The sequence below is a fragment of the Vanacampus margaritifer genome, chromosome 1 (assembly GCF_051991255.1).
Source record: "Vanacampus margaritifer isolate UIUO_Vmar chromosome 1, RoL_Vmar_1.0, whole genome shotgun sequence".
NCBI classification, from domain to species: domain Eukaryota; kingdom Metazoa; phylum Chordata; class Actinopteri; order Syngnathiformes; family Syngnathidae; genus Vanacampus; species Vanacampus margaritifer.
This window is the reverse complement of record NC_135432.1, coordinates 34,554,839-34,575,409: the sequence shown is the minus strand read 5'-3', so window position 1 is coordinate 34,575,409 and position 20,571 is coordinate 34,554,839. Positions and strand designations below refer to the sequence as shown.

Sequence of the window (20,571 nt, the reverse complement as noted above, 5' to 3'; positions counted from 1 at the left end):
TGTAAATCACTGCCAAATTGATATTAGTTGTAATGATGCTTTTATTTTTGTTTTATGTACATCTGACTCACTTTTACCAGCTTCAATATTCTATTTAAAGGCTATTCCCGTTTTTACACTTTATATTTTAACCCTACTTGTTGACACTTCAAAAGTAAATAAAAACATGTTAACTACTAACCTTTTAAATCAGTTTTTAAAACATGGCTTGTTAATAATTACAATACTATTTCTTGTAAGAATGTGTAAATCGCCAATTGGGCATATGGAATCTCGTCTAGGAATAGGGGTAGAATCAAGAGTCCAGTCCGAGTCCAGGCGTAACTCATTCACAAGACAGAAATCCATTCACTGTACTTGCGTTGAGATTTTGTTGTGCCACTAGATAGCAGCATCGCACAAATGGACTAAACCAGGCCAATCTTGCTTGTCCATGACCCTAATAAAATCCACTCAAATTATTTTCAGTAAAAAAATTATTTTAATCCAAAATTATGTTACAACAGTTTCAGACACAATGATTAAAAAATATATTTGTCAAAAATCACACAAAAACAAAATACAATCAGTGTTTGAACAGACAGATTTTGGCACCGATTAATATGAAGCAAGCAGCCAGAACTACATGTCAGTAACAACAGGAATAAATAAATTAGAAGACAATTTCCTGCCCACAAACTAGCTACTCATTCAAATGCATAGTGCATGAAGTTTGAGGATCAACACACTACTCAACTTAACAGTCATATGTTTCAAGATGATTGTTTTCTCAAATTATTCAAATAATACGAACATTTATACAATTTTCCATGTGTGCAACACATTACTCTTAAGGTTGCCAAAACCAAAGTGTTTTTTTGCTATTCTTCAAACATTGCTGACATTATCAAAGCCGTTGTAACAGTCATCATTGGGCAGGACGAAGCGAATGTGCCGACTCCTCTCCCATCCGCGGCGGATCTGTCGTAGCTGGTGTGCAATACAGGGCAGCAGGAGAAGGAGGCGGACCAACAGAACCGAGACAGGGAGGATAAGGACCACAATGAAAGTGGGTGGCAGGAAGAAGCGGTATTGGCTCGGGTCAAAGGCACGGTCCCAGCCGAAGAGGAGTGTATGGACAGTGGCCATGGACAGGGCGCAGTAGCCTAAACTGGACTGTAGGGTGTCAAAGAGATTTAGGTTATTCATCGTTCATTTATTTACAACATAAATATTTTGTTTATCACTTGAAAGAGTTTCGCACCTGTGCCAATTTAAAGTTTCTACTGTTCACTGGGTCATAGGCCACCCAAGAGCCGCAAGCAAACACACTGACCTTCGACTCATGACCCAAGCAGTGTGATCCAAATTACCAGAGGGCACAATTACAAAAACGTCCCAAGGTTGACTCCGGTAGTAGTCAGGGTTCCAAAATAGTCTAGCTCTTCCCCATTATCACACAGGCCAGAAATGTATCTCTTTCCACTGTACAGGAATTGGCTTCTGCTTCACAAAGCCCCAAACTACTTATCCCTATTCTGCACCGAAAATAACTACGCTGCAACATGAGCTTTTTATTTTGTCTGTGGCTAATCTGGCAAGGCTGGAAAATTAACATCAATTAGCCTCTAGCAAGTGTGTCAACTGCGAAACCTAAGGTAAAAAAAAAAGAAGTAACTCTTTAACATACGTCACCAAACTTTTTTTTCTCTATGTGAACAACTTCTAAAGGGCTACCAGTAACATACACATTTTATTTAATTTGGTGGTCAATTGTGGCGCCCACTAACGTGTGTCTACAAATACTATGGTTTGGTCATGTGCTATAATACGGATCTTTGAACCCCCCTTTTTTTTTTAGGTGTCATTTCCAAATTGACACCAATGCAAGTGTGATTTAAATAAGAATATCAACACAAATATATTAGAGGCATCTCACAGGTGAGCTGTTTTCAGGACAGGACTGTTGGCCACCTGTTGGTGCATCGTCCATCAAGCTTAAATACGTTGAATGTGGGTGATTTTGGTCTCTCAAAACTTTTTAGAGTGACATGTTTGAGCGAGTAGTTGACTCAAGCCATTGAAGATCAAGTGTCTGTCCCGAAGCACGGCGGTGCACAGGAACATTCATCGGTGGCTCGAGCTGAAAGGACGGCAATAATTCATTGCTGGCCGGCAGCTGGGACATGACTAATCTGACGGCCAGAGGATTAGTTTAGTGGCGAGATGAAAGGGGGGCCCAGGGGACGAGGATGAGGAGAGAGCAATGTGTGAGCCCCGGCAATGATGGCGGCTTTGAGTGTTAGCATCCCAACTGAGTCAGCTGCAAAAGTGCAAACACGCTAATTGTTTGATTTATCTTCATGGGAACCCTCAACAACATTTATTTGCATTTTCATTGTCTAAATTTGTCATCAGTACTAAAATAATTAATCCTGATGCTAATTTTGACATCCCTGTTTTGGTAGTGACGTGGTATGGTAGTGGTGGGGTGGATTTGTCATTTGTGTGTGACAATTAAAATGTCAACACAAATTTCACCACTTAAAAAAAATACAGTTGAATGCCGATTCAGTCATTTCTTTCTTAGTTGAGTTCTTTACTGTTGTTTAGCCAATTGCATAAACACACTTTTTATTGATAATCTACTCATCTACTCCCATGGTTAGCAGGTCTACTACTATACGTAATTTAACTCAATTCACAATTGTAACTTTTCAAAGTTACACCTACCCTCTCTGCTTTTCCCTTTTTGCCACTTTGTTTTGATAAATGACCGAGCTCAGACGCTGTTTTTGCATAGTTTTGAGCAACAAATCCAAATCTGTCAGCAGTATTTTTGTGGCTGGCACCACAACGTATCACATCCCGCCCACACTAAACCTGCTGTGTCTTACCTGTACAAAGCTGAACTCTCGCCAGTTGATGTTGTCAGCCACGGATGGCAGTGAGGTGATGGCCAGCAGAGAGAGCAGGCCGAGCGCTAAGATGCCCGCTGAGACATACAGCTCCATTCGCCACACCCCCTCGTCACTCCACGAGTTCTCCACGCCCTCTTTCACCTGCACGCCACACGGTTCCGCATGATTGATTGATAGGCCGCCTTAAAGCAATGTGTACTCATATCATTTGCCTCCCATTCACCTGTTTGAAAGCAGCGTTGAGCAAGTTGAAACGAGCCGACTTCCTCATGGGAAGACACAGACTGTAGATGGCGTGCATGGCCGCACACAGGAAGCTGCACAACCCAAACTGCTTCCTCTTGATGAGCCACTTGTCCAGCCAGTCGGGAAAGCGATCGTATTTGGTGCCCCGCCACAGCTGAAGCAATGCGGCAAGCAAGCCCGCCATGTAGACGAGCGCGAGCGTCACCAAGGCGACGGAGGGTAAAGTGACGTTGACAGTTTCAATGGGCATTTTGTAGAAGACGCTCTTCCCTGCTGTGACGAAGGGATGCAATACGTCACGGACAAAGTTGTAGAGGTAGAAGAAGATGAAGAGGATCAGGGTGATAAAGATGGGCGTGCCCCAGGAAGGAAACAGATAAAGGGGGAGGTTTTCAATCTCCACAGAAGAGGAGAGCAGGCCCATATCCACAGGACAGAAACCCATCTTGCGACACATTGCCACCGCTGTGCTCTTGGCCTTGCTGCTGTTACTGCACAGGAAAACCTACAGAAGAAAGATGACCACAAAAAAAACCACGCTGCATTCCTTCATTTCCCAGACATCAGTAATACCGCAAGGCTTCCAATAGTCCTACCTGCCTGCTTCCATCTCGAGGTCCGGTCTGAAGCACCCATGCTGATATCGTGTTAAAACCCTTGACTATGAAGCTCTCAGGAAACATGTCAGCCAGTCGTTCAGCATGGGATGGTCCACCTTGCTTGATCTGCAAGCCGTTGCTAACGTCCACCAATATCTTTCCAGCCAGCACCGCCTTCAGCTCCAACAGGGTGGAGTGGTGCTCGGGGAAGATGGCCACAAACACCACGTCTGCCTGGCTGGCCGCTTCCAGCTGGGAGGTCACCTGGGTGACGCAGAAAGAAATGATTATTAGAGTGTGTTACCCAGAGGAGTGCAGAACAAGGCCAAATGACATATAAGAGTCCCTTCATTTATTAGGTGGAAGGTCACTTCCTGGTTCATGGAGGCATAACAGACAAACAGACAGAGGGTGGCACTTTGAATATGGGGGAGACTGTTCCATTAATGACAGCAACTCAAATACATATCCAAACCAATATTGAATCTGCGCTTTCTTGGACCAGGCTCCACCCCGAAACAAAAGCAGGTTCTTATAACGAAAAATACACACATCACAGTTTAAGGCTCAGCTCTAGCCTTGCTGTATGAGTTTGCATGTTTTGCCCTTGCTTAGATTTTCTCCAGCTATTCTGATCGCCTCTTACGTTCCAAAACATGTATGCCAAGTTCAATGACATTTTCATAGATGGGAATGCAACTGTGAATAATTGTTTGTCTGCGGTCTGTTCCCAAACCCGTTTGGCTGGTGCGAAAAAATGCATTCATTTTTAAACGTTGGTGAATATGTGTCCCGCTCCAAATAGCCTACAAATGCGTCATCCGCACCGCACCGCACGCATCCGTGCCCGTCGGTGCAAAGTGCTGTACATTGACTATAAAGTGCAATTGCAGCGCCAGAAAATGCTCAGTTGCTCACCCCGCGTTTGGTGTTTAATGTACCATTCGCCAGCATGTCTCTGATGTCTGTGGTGTGGACGCATTTCAATTTATATTGTGCTTTGTTAAAATGCTCGTGCTAAATAGGCCTAAATATTTTATAATAATATTATAATTTTACTAAATTATAATAAATGCAATGATAATAAAAAATGTGCATAATTTTTTTCGGCATTTCGTTTTTGGCCCAAAAATTTAATTTCGGTGCATCCCTAATTGAAATGTTCTAAAGACGCCTAACAAATATGGCAGAATGACTTTCCATTAAATTCAACAAAAACGCGACTTGTGATATACATGCACTTGGTACTTTGATTGACCAATATAATCTGTAATGTGAGCATTCTGTCAGTACTGATGGAATGTCTGGCTGTCCATCACTGTTGGACGCCCGCTTTGCTGATGAATGATGGGAAACTTTAAAAAACTGACGGACTATGCATCAACAAAAGTGGGTCTGCATCCGTCACCAGAATCGTCACTAACCAGGTCAGTACCAAAATCTATCATTCCGTCACTGACGGACGTCCATTTCGCCTACATCTGACGGAAACATGCGCCGTGTGTCTCATGTGTGTTTGATCGCAGGGGTGAATACACTGGGCTTCGAGCAGGGTCTCCTAAAAATAAAATAAAATGTAAAAAATTTTTGAACCTCGCTAGTCAATCTGGTGACCTAACTGTGTTTGTGTTGGCTGCTAACTACATCTCAGCTCCCATTTTCCAAGTCTGCTCCTTTTTTGGGGGGGTCATCCCATTGTTATGATTCACAATGTCAGTTCAGTAATTTTGTGTTACCTGTCTGCAGATTTACAAACTTTATCAAAATTGTTTAACTGCATAAATGCTCAATTTCTCAATGAACATGTAAAGCAAAACACTAATTTCTTGCAGCCAGTTGTAAACGAGCCATTTTGTTTCATGTGTTTATTGAATAATTGAACTGTTATGCAGTTGGACAATTTTGATGAAGCTTGCACCGAATCTGCAAAAAGGAACCACAAAATTACTGGACTGACAGAGCCCTAACGGCCATGGGTGGAATCCAGAGCGCCAGTTCATCTGGAAATTGTTTGCAAATTGTTTATTTCACCAATCACCACACTATGTGTTTGTGTGTGTTTTTTTTTTTTTACTTTATTTGGCTGTAGCCTGCTTTGCGCTGACCCTGCGTGTGACGTTGACACAACTGTCCTAAAATAGTGGCAAAGAACTGTAATTTAGCAGTGACGCAAGCGCAGTTAAAATAATGATGATGGATTGATAGATAGATGGAAGGAATGGATTGATGGAACATACAAACAAACACCTTTGCTTTTCACGGGCAGTATTCCATGAAAATTATAGCAGACTTGAAGCAGGGCAAAACTCTCATCACAAGGAGTATAAATATTCATTATGAAACTAGGTGTAAAGATAATTTCACTCTGAGGTGTAATTAGGGGTGCACCGATCACAGTTTTCTGGCCGATCAACGATCTTTTAAAAAGTCTGACCTGTCGATCTCGATTTTTGCCAATACCAATTTTTTTCATTACAAGCGACATATAGCTTCAGTGTTCCAATCTTGTTTTATTGGAAAACATTGAACAATATCGGTGAAATAATATAAATGGGTTGTTTTAACTGCACATGAAGTAGTTTTCTCAAATAAAAATGAAAATCCTATTAGTCATCTCAGCTGAACAGGACAGTGGCTGACTTTTTCAGACCTCTGAGGAGAGAGATGAGATTGATGGAAAAGATCAGTTTATTTTTAAGGGATCGACCGATCACGGGTTTTCCAAAGTTAAGGAAATCGGGGCCGATAAATCGGCAGGCCGATCGATCGGTGCACCCCTAGGTGTAATATGTAAGCATGCATTAAAACAATTGTGTCTCACCTCCGTTTCTTCTGGGAAGAGCGCAGCAGAGCGTTTGGGGGTTCGACTCCCCACCACCACCTGGTAGCCAGAGGCCACCAGTCTTCTGGCAAGCGAGCGGGAAAAGTCACCGGTACCCAGGATCCCAACAACGCCCGTTTTAAGTTCAGATACACAAGGTTCAAGAGGCCAGCAGCTACCTGTGCCGCCTCCTCTCTGGATTAAAGCTCGTTGCATCTCGTCAGGCATGGTGGACTGACAAATAAGAGTGAAGAGGCACCTTTATCTTTGTTAACACAAATGAAGCCATGGTGTGACGAATTATTCTCCACATTGAGTTGTGGTTACATCCATTAAACATGATTCTATTATCTCTGTATCTCAAATGACATGTCCTGCATCAGTTTGGTTGCATGCACTGTCAAAGTATGTAATACTGTGAGGTGCAGAAAAGACAAATCATACTGTAGAAAAATGATAGCTCACCCAATGTTGAAGGCACATGTAAATTCATCAAATCTAATACACAAATAAAGCCAACTGTAATAAACATATTATTTAATTATTTGTAATATTCTTCTCATTTGACAATTAGATGATTGAATCGTACGCTTATTTGTTAAACATGAGTGTCATATCAATTGGCCAACTGCACAAAATTATTCTGAATCAGCACGCAAACGTTGCTTTGACATCTCACAGTACAGCAGAAATTGTCATGCAAGTAGAGTCGATGTGGAAGCTACATCACCTGTAAACGTTCCAACGTTCATTACAAAGGCGTTGCAGTTCAATAAGCGCTTTACCAAAAGACGGCTCTTAAAAAGAGTCATGAGAGTTAAAAAAGTCATGGCGCCATACCTGATGTCCTTGGTCGCCAAATCGAGCAAAGTTAACTTCGATAAAGTAGGTTTTTCAAACATGTGAAATCGTTGGCAGACAGACGATTTTTCGTTAGGTCAAACCAAAATTCCTATAACGTTTAAATTGATACAATAGAGAAATATAGTAGTTGTAGAAGTAAGTTATAGTGGAGCTTACTCACACTGCTGCTGTTTCTTTTCCTGTTATGATGACGACAGTGCTGAAGCCACGCCCTGTCCGCGCCCCCCTTCTGTTTGAGGAAGATAACGTTGGAACTGGCGTGTGAGCAGTCCTATGGGTATTTGTCACCATTTCCTCATTTGGTTGACTCGATATAATATAATAGCAAGCTAAGACACAGAAAACACGTGTGTCTGTGGTGTCATACAACAACTACAGCTTTACAACAATTTGATGAGCCTGCCTTTGTGTGCGACTAAAATACTGGCGCACTAATGAGCAGCATAATAACATGAAGAAAGCGACTGGCGGCTTTAGGTCCTCCACTCAGCAAGTCCTTGATACGTCCCAGGGTGTCGTCGCGTGTACCAATGAAAAACATGATTTGTACATACTAGGGCTGGGTATCATAATATCCAGAATTTTTTATAAAAAATTTTTTTTTAGCTTCAATTCAATCCAATATCGATTAATATACACATATTTATGGAGCATCAATTCTTATCAAATGTCAAGGACATGATTAAAAATTCCACAAACATGAAATTCTAAATGATATAATGTGAAGCAGAGCTGGGTAAAATTCAGAATTTCAGAACTCAATTTAATTCAGTGGATGATTTGAATTTAAATTGACTTCACCCACAGGATGTTGAATTGAATTTGAATTACAGCAAGTGTAATTCAATGTAATTCTGAGACATTCATTCTTATTGCATATCAGTGAGAATGAGACTTTTGACATACATTATTCTTCCAAATGGAAGTATAAGAGAGGTGGCCGTTTTTTTCAAGTGTGACTCCAAATATTTATGAGATCTTTGTTGTCGTCATGCTGAGCTGTCATGTCTGAGAGCTGCACACAATTATCACATACTTAGCACCCAGGGCTCTCTGCTTGCACATGGTCGACTGAGGGCTAGTTTCCTTCAAGAAGCAACAACATGCCCTGAGCTTCATGATGAAGACAAATGTCTCATGTTGTTTCATTATTTTTACTGAACAGTATTGGGCTATTGCCTTTTCTTCATCTTAATTTGGTGTTGGCTATTTGATCAACTGGCCCTGGGATTAGAATCATGAGCAAAACCAAAAATTGTGTTAAAGGATGTCTGACCGAAGGTTACAGACTGTCAACATGACTTCATCATGTCTGCCTTTGCCACTTGCAAAAGGTTGAATCCCTCCGGCTCACAGCAGTGCATTACTGTCACGCACCCACACATACACCCATGCTCACACGCACGCACACACACACACAACTGCATGCCTGCTGTCCTGCCCTCTTGTCACTCCCGTTCTGGCATGGCCACTTGTTTGTCTCCCATTTCTTTGAAAAACATTTGCAATTTCCTTAGGCACCAGTCACTCGTCTCTCTGTGGAAACCACACTATAATAAATAAACTCCATCTATCCACCCGTTTTCTGCATCACTGGTCCTCACTGGGATAGTCTATATACTTTTTGCACGTGACGTCACAGCCCTGACAGGAACGCCCCCTCCGGAACGTTGGACGGCAAGAGAACCACTTGCCTATATTGACACCATTGAAACTCGTGCAGCGTATAGTCCTGTAATCGATTATGTTCTAAAATGGTCATATCTTGCTGTCCGGTCGATTGTACAAATAGAGAAGGGTGTAAACCAAACGTAGCTTTTTGTTGCATAACTACTGATGAAGATAAAAGTCGTTGGTGGCCTGCAGCAATCAACCGAAAGGACTCCAGGCAGCCCTAACAGTATTTGCGGATTTGCAGCGATCATTTCTTATTTATTTTTTTACCAGGTTAGTAGATCAATGTTCATATATTTTACTCACAAACATACACTCCAACAAAGATTGTAATAGAGGTGTTGAATTACGTGTTTCCAATCACATTAAGGAGCCACATAGTTAGCGTCCACTCCAACTGCACACACGCAGCTTAGTTTTTAAATGTACCTTCTTCAAAACTATTGAGTGCATTTGACTGTTTAATAGGTCTTCGTGCTTGAAGTTTTTAAACTCTGGATCTCAATCTTTCTGAGTCATAATCATTAATATACTGCATGTTGGTTGTTCCATGCCAGTCAACATAATGACATAACATCATCACAGTGTCAATATAGAACGGAATGTGTACATTTCCCTTGACCAGGTATATTGTCCCATGGGTGTTGGCGTAGCATCTCGTCCCATAGACCCAGCCAGGGACGAGCTTTTAAATCAGCTCCAGTGTAAGGAGATAAGGCATTAACTAGTAGGTCGAGCGGTGTGAATTCCGGCAAATTTGGCCATTCAACACGGGAAACCTCACCCGGCCCGGACACGGACAGGATTGACAGATTAACAGCTCTTTCTCGATTCCGTGGGTAGTGGTGCATGGCCGTTCTTAGTTGGTGGGGCGATTTGTCTGGTTAATTCCGATAACGAACGAGACTCCGGGTTCTCAGAAATTTTCAAAGTCAGACAATCTTCAAAATATTTTCAAAGTGCCACCTCTGGAGCCTCAGTAGGGGGGGCTCTCGCCTGTCATATCCGACATAGGTGCGCTATGGGGCGGCCTCCCTGACCACTTTTGCCCCCTCCCTGGCTGGTTCTCAGAAATTTTCAAAGTCAGCCAATCTTCAAAATATTTTCAAAGTGCCACCTCTGGAGCCTCTATTTGATTAACTTGTTAAAAAACAGCAGGCGACCGAAGTTAAGAGTCTGTTTCCAAACTAGCGGTCTCCAATTTTATGTAAATATCGCGCTCTATGAGCCCCGACTAAATGTGCCCCGACTAAATGTGCCACTTTAACCAACAGTCAAACTTCAGTTGACGTAGTAGATTCCATGGCTCGATGGGCAATGATAACTTTTAATTTGTAAAATAACAGATGCTAAGTCCCTTAGTAGCTCGGTGTCCCGTCCACTTCAATTCAAGAGTCATTCCCTTCTGCCGTCCGTCATAGGGCAGTCACGTTATCGCTGATCATGTGACGTCGGTGCAAAAGGTCTATCCCAGCTGACTTTGGGTATACCTTGAACTGGTTGCCAGCCAAACGGACACATGTAGACAAGCTACCATTCACACTCACAGACTGTTTAGAACAGTGTTTCTTAAATGTTAGCGACCCGTTTTATACACGTTAACAACAATGTTTTTTTGTTTAAAAATGGCATCTTATATACATAGTATGCTACATTTTTAAACGCAGTTTCAAAGGAATTTGATATACCGCCAAAAGCATATTGCTAGCTGACGTCTGCTACCCAAAGGCTGATATGCACTGTATTTGTTTACAGAGTAGCTAGTGACTAGAGCACAAATAAGTAACACTTCCTGACGCTTACCCAGTATTGTATTCTATATGGGAACTTGGTATGCCTCAGTACATTTTTGAAAAATCTGAATACTGTATTAGACTACTGTACTGTAATTTTTTTTAACTGTCAGTGACCCACTTTTGAGTCCCAATCCACAAGTTGAGAATAACTGATTTTGAGTTGCTAATTAACCTCAGAAACATGTATTTTTTTTTAGGCCCCGTTCACACGAAAGCCTGTTTCAATGTATCCTCACAAGTTTCTTACCGTTTAGGACGTTCGTCCACATGATGGCGCAGTTTCAGAGCTTGAAACTGATCACTTTTGAAACCGGGCTCCAAAGTGGAAAGATTTCAAAACGCGCCGTACGCGTTCGTCTGGACACCAATTTTATTTATTTTATTTTGGTGCACTCATACACATATATGGTCTCCCAGGTGGGAAGCGAACTCACGCCAACCTGCACCGAACCGAAGTGACGGTAACCACTCCGCCACCCGTCTGGACACCTTTTCTTTTTTTTTCTCGTCTGGACACCATATGCAGGATACTCCTCCAGTGATGACGTAATGGTCGCAGCTCGATGACGACGCATTGCCGCAGATTAATGACGTATGCGCCAATTCTCGCATGAGCGCGCGCGAACTGTCAGTCTGTCAACAACAATGACGGATAGCCGTGTCGTAGTCGTTTTGCGCAGCCTCCTTAGTTTGGTTGTGCTTTTGCAGCAAAATGTTTTGCTTCTTTATTCCCACGCTCAACAAGCGGTGTTGTACTTGAATCACCCGCCATTGTCACTTCTTGTTCGTCTTTTTCATGTTGTTTTGATACATGCAAAGCCAGGTTTGTTCTCTAGATTGCAATAAAAAAAAATGTTTGTGTCCGTCTTCTTCGCTGATTCTTCTTCTACGCTTTCCGTTAACTCCCCGTGGCTGCGCTACAGCGCCACTCCAGACTTGGCATATACATTACAGCCGTTAAACGTCCTCAGCGTCTTCTTTTGGACACACACAAGTCTTGAAATGCTTCTGTGTGTACGAGATTTGTTTGAGGAACGAAGCCGGCTTTGCTTCCGTCTGTACGGGGCCTTAGGGGGAAATGTCGAGAAAACCCACTCATGCACGAGGAGATCATAGAGCCAACGCCACAGAAGGAAGGCCAAAGATTGGAATACCTCGCCTCAGAACTGTGAGTTGAATAACCATAAATTCCCCCACGCTGCCCTTGAATAAGCTCAACAAGTCAAATCAATCAAGAAACAACCTCTGCTTAATACTCTCAACCAAAAATTGAGGATTATGATTGGATTGCTTATTAACCAACTTTGATGGTATCAGGAGCCCTGAGAAGTGTGACAAGGTAGTTCCAGTCAGATGCTCCAAGTGTACTTATTGGATAACCGTTAAGGTGCACAGAAGTGAAAGCACATGGTCATAAAATATTAATGTTCTGCTGACATGGGATAGGGCATCAGTGTCACAAGGTGTCATGAAAAAAGACATTTCTTCATGTGCTTTCCAGGGCAACGGAGTCCTCAGCGTCCTCATCGGGGATTAGGGTCACATGTTGAGACAGGAGCTGATGCTGCAAGTTGCGTAGTTGTCTTGTTGTGGCTCAGCAAGAGTTTCACACATACGCTGTGACACTCCACATTACAACATGATTTGCTCATTTTACATAATATTCCTGAGAGTCAGTATAGTCAATTTTGAGCTTTATTTGCAATGGCAGGCAGTTAACCGACGTTGTGTTTTCTGTCTTTATGCAAATCTGGGCAACCATCAATGCAAATAGGAAGACAATTACAGACTGATGCAATTGTGTCACTGTATGGTTTGTGTGCACTCACATGCAATGTGGCAAAAAAGCGCGACAGTGCCACAGGGCAGCAGCAGTGCATAATGTGGACAGAGTGTCGTGCATGGCTCATCATAGCCGCAAGATACAGTTCACTGTACTAATCCTGAATAAAGGTCATTTGTGCTGTCTTTTAACATAGTCGGGAACAAAGAGGCGACAGTTTGCCTAAATCTGAATTTTTCTAGGTTTTGTAAAAATATATATTTATATATCTTTCAGTGAGTGAGCAAAACAATGCATGATAATGGTGCTGTCGATGTAATTCTCGAATTTACCAGGACCTTCCTGAAAATGAATCTCTATTTTGCTTTACCCTTCTGATTTTTCATGGCTTTCATGCCATTTCTCCGTGCTAGTCATGTTTTCAGGAGTAAAAGCTGAGCGGAACACAATTTGAAATTGCTTGTGGGGGGGTGTCGGGTTCTGCTGGTGTGACCACCAGGCTTCAGTAAAGCCTTCTGTTCATCCTCAGAAGATTTTGTCACCTTGAGCTCTAAAGTCTTATGGTGGATGTGAGGAATATGCTCCAATTTCAGGTGCTTGGTTTCCAGCATGTGTTTTAGTAGTTTTGCTCCTTCATGTAAAAATGTGAACAAATCCAATCAGTACTTTAATAGATATTTCGAGTTTTAATAAACATGAAACACCTGCACTATAAAGCACATGCAATACAACTGATGTGCATGGTAAGTGCACAGCTGCCCGAGTGGCAAAAGATTCTGTATGTACCAAAATGGCTATTAACCCCCTGTAAATCTGTATGTGCTAATGAGGTTCTGTGTAAAGTTACAGAATCTTAATTCCTCCCAAGAATCTAAATTCAGGGCCCGTTAGACTTGACCTCATGGAAAAAGATGTCCAATATATTTCCGCAGTCTGGGAGCTTGGACTCACAGGTGGTGACATGTCTGTTCCGTTCCTTACATTCATTATCAGCCCACTCCCCAGCCTATGACTGGGGGAGGCAGGTGGAGTGCATGAGTTCCCCTTCATGTCACAAACATCAGTCTTCCTTTGGCTATTTGATGAGCAATTAGCACCCTAATGTAATACTTGTACCTTATATCATATCTCAGAAGTCTTTGCGCAGAGCACTTCTACTCAAGTGGGTGGGGCTTACTTTGATTAACTTGCTGAACAGTTGGTTCGACAATAATTAAAATAATTTTGTCAAATAACTCCAGCACTGACCTCCATTTAAATCAGTGTTAAATATACACTTTAGGGGTTGAATTCAATTTTGGAACATTTAACACAGCTTCGATTCCAAAAACACAAAATGTAGAAAACTTAGGTATTACATTATCTGTAAAAAATTTATTACAATATCAGTCAGGATTTTTTCTATTACAATATTGGTGAAATTCTTACATTATTGAGTTTTATTACATTTTATTTTCAGGCATTATGTAGCCTATTTTCAGAAAATGATTTCATAACAGCGTGCTATAGGCAGACTCAACTGCTGAATGTCATGCAGGTTCAAACATATTTTCCAAACACAAACACAAACACTTTTTCCACAGTGATACAAATTGTGACACTACAATAGCCTGACATATCTTCATGCACTGTGTATAAAACTGAATAGGGCATGTGACTATTCTATTGAGCCTACAGTTAAAATTGGCATGGTGGAGTTTAAAATGTTATTGTTGAAGCTTTTTCTACATCATGCATGCTCCACCAATGCCCAGAGGAGTACAAAGAGCCCTGACTTTTTAACTGTGACTGTGCCGATCAACTTGTATCTTCCCTTCAGTGTTGATTGTTCGGGGCATCATGCTCATCAAGTTAGCGTATAACGACACAATTGGGATGGAATGAAAAAAACAAAAGGCGCGGCTTCGGACACAGCCCAAACACCAGTTCAGACCCCAAGAAAACTGAAAACAAAAACAAAGCGCTTATTCGAGCGCACATACTCACACGTGCAGCATGCACGATCTTGACAGAAAGGCTGCAGTTGCGCTTTAGGCCATAGGTGGCAGTCTTGAGTAAAATAGAGACAAACTCCACAATGCATCTTTAAAACGACTTAATAATATCTGACACCTGGATATGCTCAATGACTATTTAATACTCTTGCGAAGAACAACAACACAGCAAGGCAATATTAACATAGAGCAACAACGGTGGTTGTTCAAAGAGTTTTCTATGAGGATCTCTACCTGTGTAAGTCACACATCATTCCCTTCACCGACTCTCTATCAATCTATACTATTGTCTTTTCACATTCCAGGATTATAGTCTCGTCGAAATAGCCCCCAATCACAAACACACTCAATTAGTCATTTGTTAAATTTAAGCAAATCAGCAAGAGGTGAACATACAGATGTATAAGGGTGGTGGGTGAATGTGACCACTGTAAAGTGCTTTGAGCACCATATGGTGTAGAAAGCACTATAGCCTATAAATTCAGTCCATTTACCATTTATAGTATGTATGTACTGTATGTATAGTAGGGCTGTAACGATAACAGCAATATTGTGATATTGCGATATTAAAACTGCCACAATATTGTTGTTCTCATGTCATGATATTAAAAGCAGAACATCTGTTAAAAATGTCAAGTTGATTTGCATTTGTGCAGTTCTAGCACCCTCTCTAGTTTTTTAGTGCAGTTTAATTTTCATATGGCATGTTTTTGCCCTTCTATGTTTAAAATCCACGCTAATCGTCAGATAAAGGGGAATGTAATACTGTAATATGCTTGTGAATCGAGTTGATGTATGGAGGAACTCAATGTGTGCGTGCATTAGAAAGTAAGTGCCTCAATATTGTGTTTGGATTTATGTTGTTTATGTGCATTGCTGTTATGTACTAAAGCACAATACTGAACCTTTTTTAGTATAAACTATTTTTTTTATTTTTTTTTACAATATTGTGACCTTTTTTAATATGGCCATCCTCCCCACGATATTGTGATAATTATCGTATCATGAAGTTCATATCATGATAATATTGTGACGTTTGGATATCATTACATCCTTAATGTATAGTAATCAATCTATGATTGTATACATTTTGCATTGAAATACACTGTCAAAACTAATTAGATTAAAAACTGTGTAGCTTCTCCCAGTATCAGGAATGGGCAATTTCAGTAATGAGGGAGCCACAATTTTCCGTCAGCGCTACTGGGGAGACCACAAAGACATGCTTCCTAACCAGATGCATGGAAATTTTTTTTTTTTTTTATAAAGGTAAAATATGTGCATGTCTGTATTTCATCGAACCAATTTAGGCAGTCTTAAATGAGAAGTCAACAGATTTTTTTCCCCCTTACAATTATTGTATTAGCCCCCACTATAATCTAAACACAGCATTCTTATTAATATTACGTTTACGAAATATTAATTAAGTAGCAAAATCCACACATTTTATCCATCTCAGGAGCGGTCACTTTGCCACTTGCTGTCGACTGAAAATGACATCACAGTTGTTCAGAGCTCAGGTAATGACCAATCATAGTGCAGCTTCAGAAAAGAGGTGAGCCATGATTGGTTCTTACCTGAGCCCTGAGCAACTGTGATGTCATTTTTAATCAACAGCAAGTGGCAATGGATAAAAATGGGTGTACTTTTGCTACTTTATTCATATTCCACAAAGGCAATATTAATCAGAATACTGTGTTTCGTCTAGGGGCTGCTTTGTCAAGAAAAATTCTGGGTTGACTTCTTCTTAAGCCTGTTTTAAATAACCTCATATTGTGATCCCTCGAGTCAGCCATATGTCAAGTTGTAAGTAGGTATATAGCCTACTTCCTGTTTCTCTTTTTTCCCATATAGAAGATCAATATTCTGATATTTGGATTTGTTTCATTATGATTGATCTTTTTATTGGATACATAACATTTGTCTTGGCCATACTGTATAGCATAGACAGGTGATGCTTGATGCTGCTGCTGTTTTAATTTGAAACCAAAGCGTCGTATCGTGTTCCGGGTTCGTCTTCGGCACCTCTGCTGTTGGACGCATCTGGGCTGCATGAGCGCATCTGCCAGCGCGCAACATCCAGACTGTTCCAAATAAGGCGCTCTTTCCCATTGAAAGGTGTTGGACCGAGTGATGCGCGCTCGACTAACTTGATCTTATTTTATTGTCTTTGTAAAAGTCTTTCACCCTCTTTCATCATTACCCCGCACCGAGGCTCCGCGGATTTTCTGTCGTCCCTTGGTCTCCGAACCGCGCGGAGGAAGTGGTCACTGTTGGCTGTGGTCACCGCTGTCGTGATGGTTCTGCTGGCTCTGGCCGTTGCGGTGCCGCTTCTCCTCCTGCGCTCCTCGGAGACCTCCGCTCATTACTACGAGATGATGGGCACCTGTCGGATGGTATGCGACCCTTACACCGCCAAGCCCGGCGGAGCCGCCGCCGGGGAGGAAACCCCGACCGTCAACGGCATCGCGCCACTACCACCGATGGCGCAAGGTAGCCGCGGGGAACAGGGGCGACCGGGAAAACCGGGACTCAGAGGTCCGCCGGGAGAACCAGGACCCCCGGGACCCAGGGGTCCACCAGGGGAGCGCGGCGTCAGCAAACTCGCCTTCCCCGCTTTAACCGGAGCAGCGGCAGAGCACAGCGAAACAGACGGTACGAACTCTACAAACAGCGGGAACCGGGTCGCTTTTTATGTTGGTCTTAAGAACCCCCACGAAGGATACGAGGTGCTGAGGTTTGACGACGTGATTACAAACTTGGGGAACCTCTACGATCCGAGCACCGGGAAGTTCACCTGCCATGTGTCCGGGATCTATTACTTCACTTATCATGTGCTGATGCGAGGAGGAGACGGAACCAGCATGTGGGCCGACTTGTGTAAAAATGGACAGGTGAGTTACTAATTGTAAATTGGATGTAGGCTACTTTTGACAAAAAATAAATAAACGATTTGATTACTGCATGTATAGGCTACAATGAAAAGACCACTCTGCTCAACAAAAGGTGCACTTTTACGCACGAAAACAATAACATAACAGCACCAGGCGTCAACATGAAATTATAGTGAGGAGATAAGATTTAGTTCTGAGCACAGGGAGCTGTGCGCACGTTCTTGTTTTCCACTGATGATGTATCATCAGGTGTTGCGTAATAATGTGGATTGATTTTGCTAAGGGGAGGGAGAATTGGCAGATAAGCATTTAGGCCATTCTTTAAATGGTCTATAAACCAAATATTGAAATAAAATCTTTCAAGAATGAATAATTCCCCTTAGCACAGCAGCTTTGTAAAATATGTTATATAATGTCAAATACTCTCCTTGATTTCCCAGGTCCGAGCCAGTGCCATAGCTCAGGATGCAGACCAAAACTATGACTACGCCAGCAACAGTGCCGTGTTGCACTTGGACTCTGGCGACGAAGTGTACGTGAAACTGGATGGCGGGAAAGCTCATGGAGGCAATAATAACAAATACAGCACCTTCTCTGGCTTCATCTTATACCCGGACTAGGTCAAATTGTTATCAGAAGTGAAGTTATTTTCATGGACGTACTGTATATGGTTATAATGTGTTTTTGTGTCCTTCAACACACAAGATGCTTCATGTCAATTGATGGACAGCTTCCTCAATGCAGAGGTGAATACGATGTTCTACTTAAAGTCTCTGGTGGATTAAGGTGCGTGATGTTCTTTGGAAGTCAAACATCAGTCGGATAAGATGTGCAATCTTGCTGTTAAAACCTGGCCATATGTAGCAACATTTCAAATATTAATCTGACACAATGGCAATAAACAAGCCATCTAAATGCATCCATTTACTGTATTTGCAGTGTTAAGTATTAAAGTATTAAAAAATACATAGCACATATTAATGTCTGATCAGGTTTTGCATTTGGTTATGTACAATGATTTAATACTATTATTGTGTTTTGTGCTGTTACAACAATTATGAGTCTTGTGTCAGGTTCTGATATGACCAGGCTTTCACTATACATGTAAAACTAAACTTGTGAAATGAAAATATACATGGTGGGGTTTATTGTATGTATGTGTGTGTATTTTTCCCTCTTCTTCCAAATGCAAGCATAGCATCAATGTCCAAATTGGAACTAACACTTACCAAAGGCGGACACACACATGTCCATTCTTGTCCTATCATCTAAACTGCCAAAGGGGAGTTGGACCCATCTGATCATACACAACAGTGTCAGCAAAGGACAGGAGTGGAGTAACTGAAACTGTCAGACTTTACAATCTTGAGGCTAAAACAACAACAAAAATCAAAAATAGTTAAGCTCTGTTGTTTGGCAGAGGTATTGTTTCTTTGTTTGCTTCTTTTGGTAATCAAAATGGTTTGACTGTGTTTGATGAAATACCCAATAAAGTGTACAGTTATTTATATTTTGAAGTCCTATCATATATCAATAAAAATTGGTTCACAAAAAATGTGTCAGGTATCAAGGCTTTTCTCCTCAGCCAAGTAAAATGTGAGTTATTATATTGGCCTTAGGTCACATGACCAAAACAGAAAACGGTTTAGCAGACTTCCTGTGTGCTGAGTAACAACTACGATCATTCCGAGCTGATGACATGAGGGCTTGAACCCAAACTATAACTGGAATTTGTTTTCTTTATTACTGGCATATTTGGACAAAAGATAAATACATGTACAGGTCATTTAGCTATATAGTAGAACATACAGTATATGATATGATGCACACTGTAAAAAAGGGAATTGTTGAACCAATTTAAGATTATAAACTTATATACAGTAAATAATATTAATATATTAATAATAAAATTGCTTCAATTGGTAACACACAATTGAATCAAGTTAATCCAAAGTGAATATATTAACTTAATATATTCACTTTGGATTTTATTAAGTTGGCCAACAATTCAATTTGTAATCTTAAATTGGTTCAACAATTCTGTTTTTAGAGTGTATGTAAACATGAACGAAAATTAAACATAACAGATATGGTCATCTTTAAATAACTCTTGAAGACATTTTGTGCTGAACAAAAACATTGTAGATATTATTTCTACAGGTGCTTTGTAGCAGTTTCTTGCCACAGGGCTCCGCCAGCGACCTGAACTGGAAGGACGTGCTTCGTCCTGATTTGTCGAATGAGGAATTGGGGTTGTGTCTAACATTACCCTAATCAGTGGCCTAGTGGTAGAGTGTCCACCCTGAGACTGGGAGGTTGTGGGTTCATTACCCGGCCAGGTCATACCAAGCACTATATAAAATGGGACCCATTGCTACCCTACTTGACACTCAGCATTAAGGTTTGGAATTGGGCAGTTAGATCACCAAATGATTCCTGATCGCATTTCCTGCTGCTGCTCACCGCTCCCTGAGGGGATGGGTCAAATGCGGAGAACGAGTTTCGACCCACTTAGGTGGGTGTGGTAATCTAACTTTAATTGATCACCATTTACAATAGAGCTGTGCACAAAAAACTGCAAACCAATGTCCATCGCATTTTGTGCAGACATAAGGTCATTTAAATTTTGGCGAGGATCTGGTCATTTATTTTCAGTTTTCTTTGTGTTGCTATAGAAATTCAGAATTTCAAATTCATTCTCCATGAACCATATGGTAGAAAACACTAATATTGTGCTACATGTTTAATTTATTCAGTTATTTTCTTTATGCTGTCCTCGCGTCGAAGCTTCTAGATTTCACCAGCTAGACAGCGAGTTAACGACGTTCCAAATAACCAGACTTTGTTTTCCTTTTGGGCTGTTTATTTGAACAATGACCATTACCCTCTTTACGTCGTTGTAAAACTAAAAAAAACAAACAAACAATGTGTATTAGCTAACTATACATGACACACTCTCATGCTAGTAGCTAGTTACATTGCACAACAGTCTTTTATCTC

The 20,571-nt window shown here is 41.3% G+C and overlaps 2 protein-coding genes across 3 annotated transcripts; one reads left to right on the top strand and one right to left on the bottom strand.

The window, feature by feature from the left end:
- Positions 1-470: 470 nt before the first annotated feature.
- On the bottom strand, positions 471-7,808 carry LOC144038367 (metalloreductase STEAP3-like). 2 transcript variants are annotated; one of them, XM_077550834.1, is made up of 6 exons: positions 7,591-7,808; positions 6,567-6,800; positions 3,743-4,009; positions 3,124-3,651; positions 2,877-3,041; positions 471-1,155 (listed from the first exon to the last, which is right to left on the bottom strand). In XM_077550834.1, the coding sequence occupies exons 2-6, from the start codon at positions 6,792-6,794 to the stop codon at positions 868-870; spliced, it is 1,476 nt and encodes a 491-aa protein (XP_077406960.1). In that variant the 5' UTR covers positions 6,795-6,800; positions 7,591-7,808; the 3' UTR covers positions 471-867. The 2 variants fall into 2 exon arrangements, with proteins under 2 accessions (XP_077406960.1, XP_077406967.1); XM_077550841.1 differs by lacking the exon at positions 7,591-7,808 and adding an exon at positions 7,407-7,584.
- An 8,881-nt stretch (positions 7,809-16,689) lies between these two features.
- Positions 16,690-19,069, top strand: c1ql2 (complement component 1, q subcomponent-like 2). The gene is made up of 2 exons (XM_077573306.1): positions 16,690-17,571; positions 18,012-19,069. The coding sequence occupies exons 1-2, from the start codon at positions 16,975-16,977 to the stop codon at positions 18,189-18,191; spliced, it is 777 nt and encodes a 258-aa protein (XP_077429432.1). The 5' UTR covers positions 16,690-16,974; the 3' UTR covers positions 18,192-19,069.
- The last annotated feature ends 1,502 nt before the right edge of the window (positions 19,070-20,571 follow it).

Coding starts and splice junctions, on each gene's coding strand:
- LOC144038367 (XM_077550834.1), bottom strand. CDS start 6,794: ATGCCTGACGAGATGCAACGAGCTTTAATCCAGAGAGGAGGCGGCACA. Junction 4,010..6,566: donor TCTTCCCAGAAGAAACGGAG/GTGAGACACAAT, acceptor TGCGTCACCCAG/GTGACCTCCCAGCTGGAAGC. Junction 3,652..3,742: donor CTCGAGATGGAAGCAGGCAG/GTAGGACTATTG, acceptor TTTCTTCTGTAG/GTTTTCCTGTGCAGTAACAG.
- c1ql2 (XM_077573306.1), top strand. CDS start 16,975: ATGGTTCTGCTGGCTCTGGCCGTTGCGGTGCCGCTTCTCCTCCTGCGC. Junction 17,572..18,011: donor ACTTGTGTAAAAATGGACAG/GTGAGTTACTAA, acceptor TTGATTTCCCAG/GTCCGAGCCAGTGCCATAGC.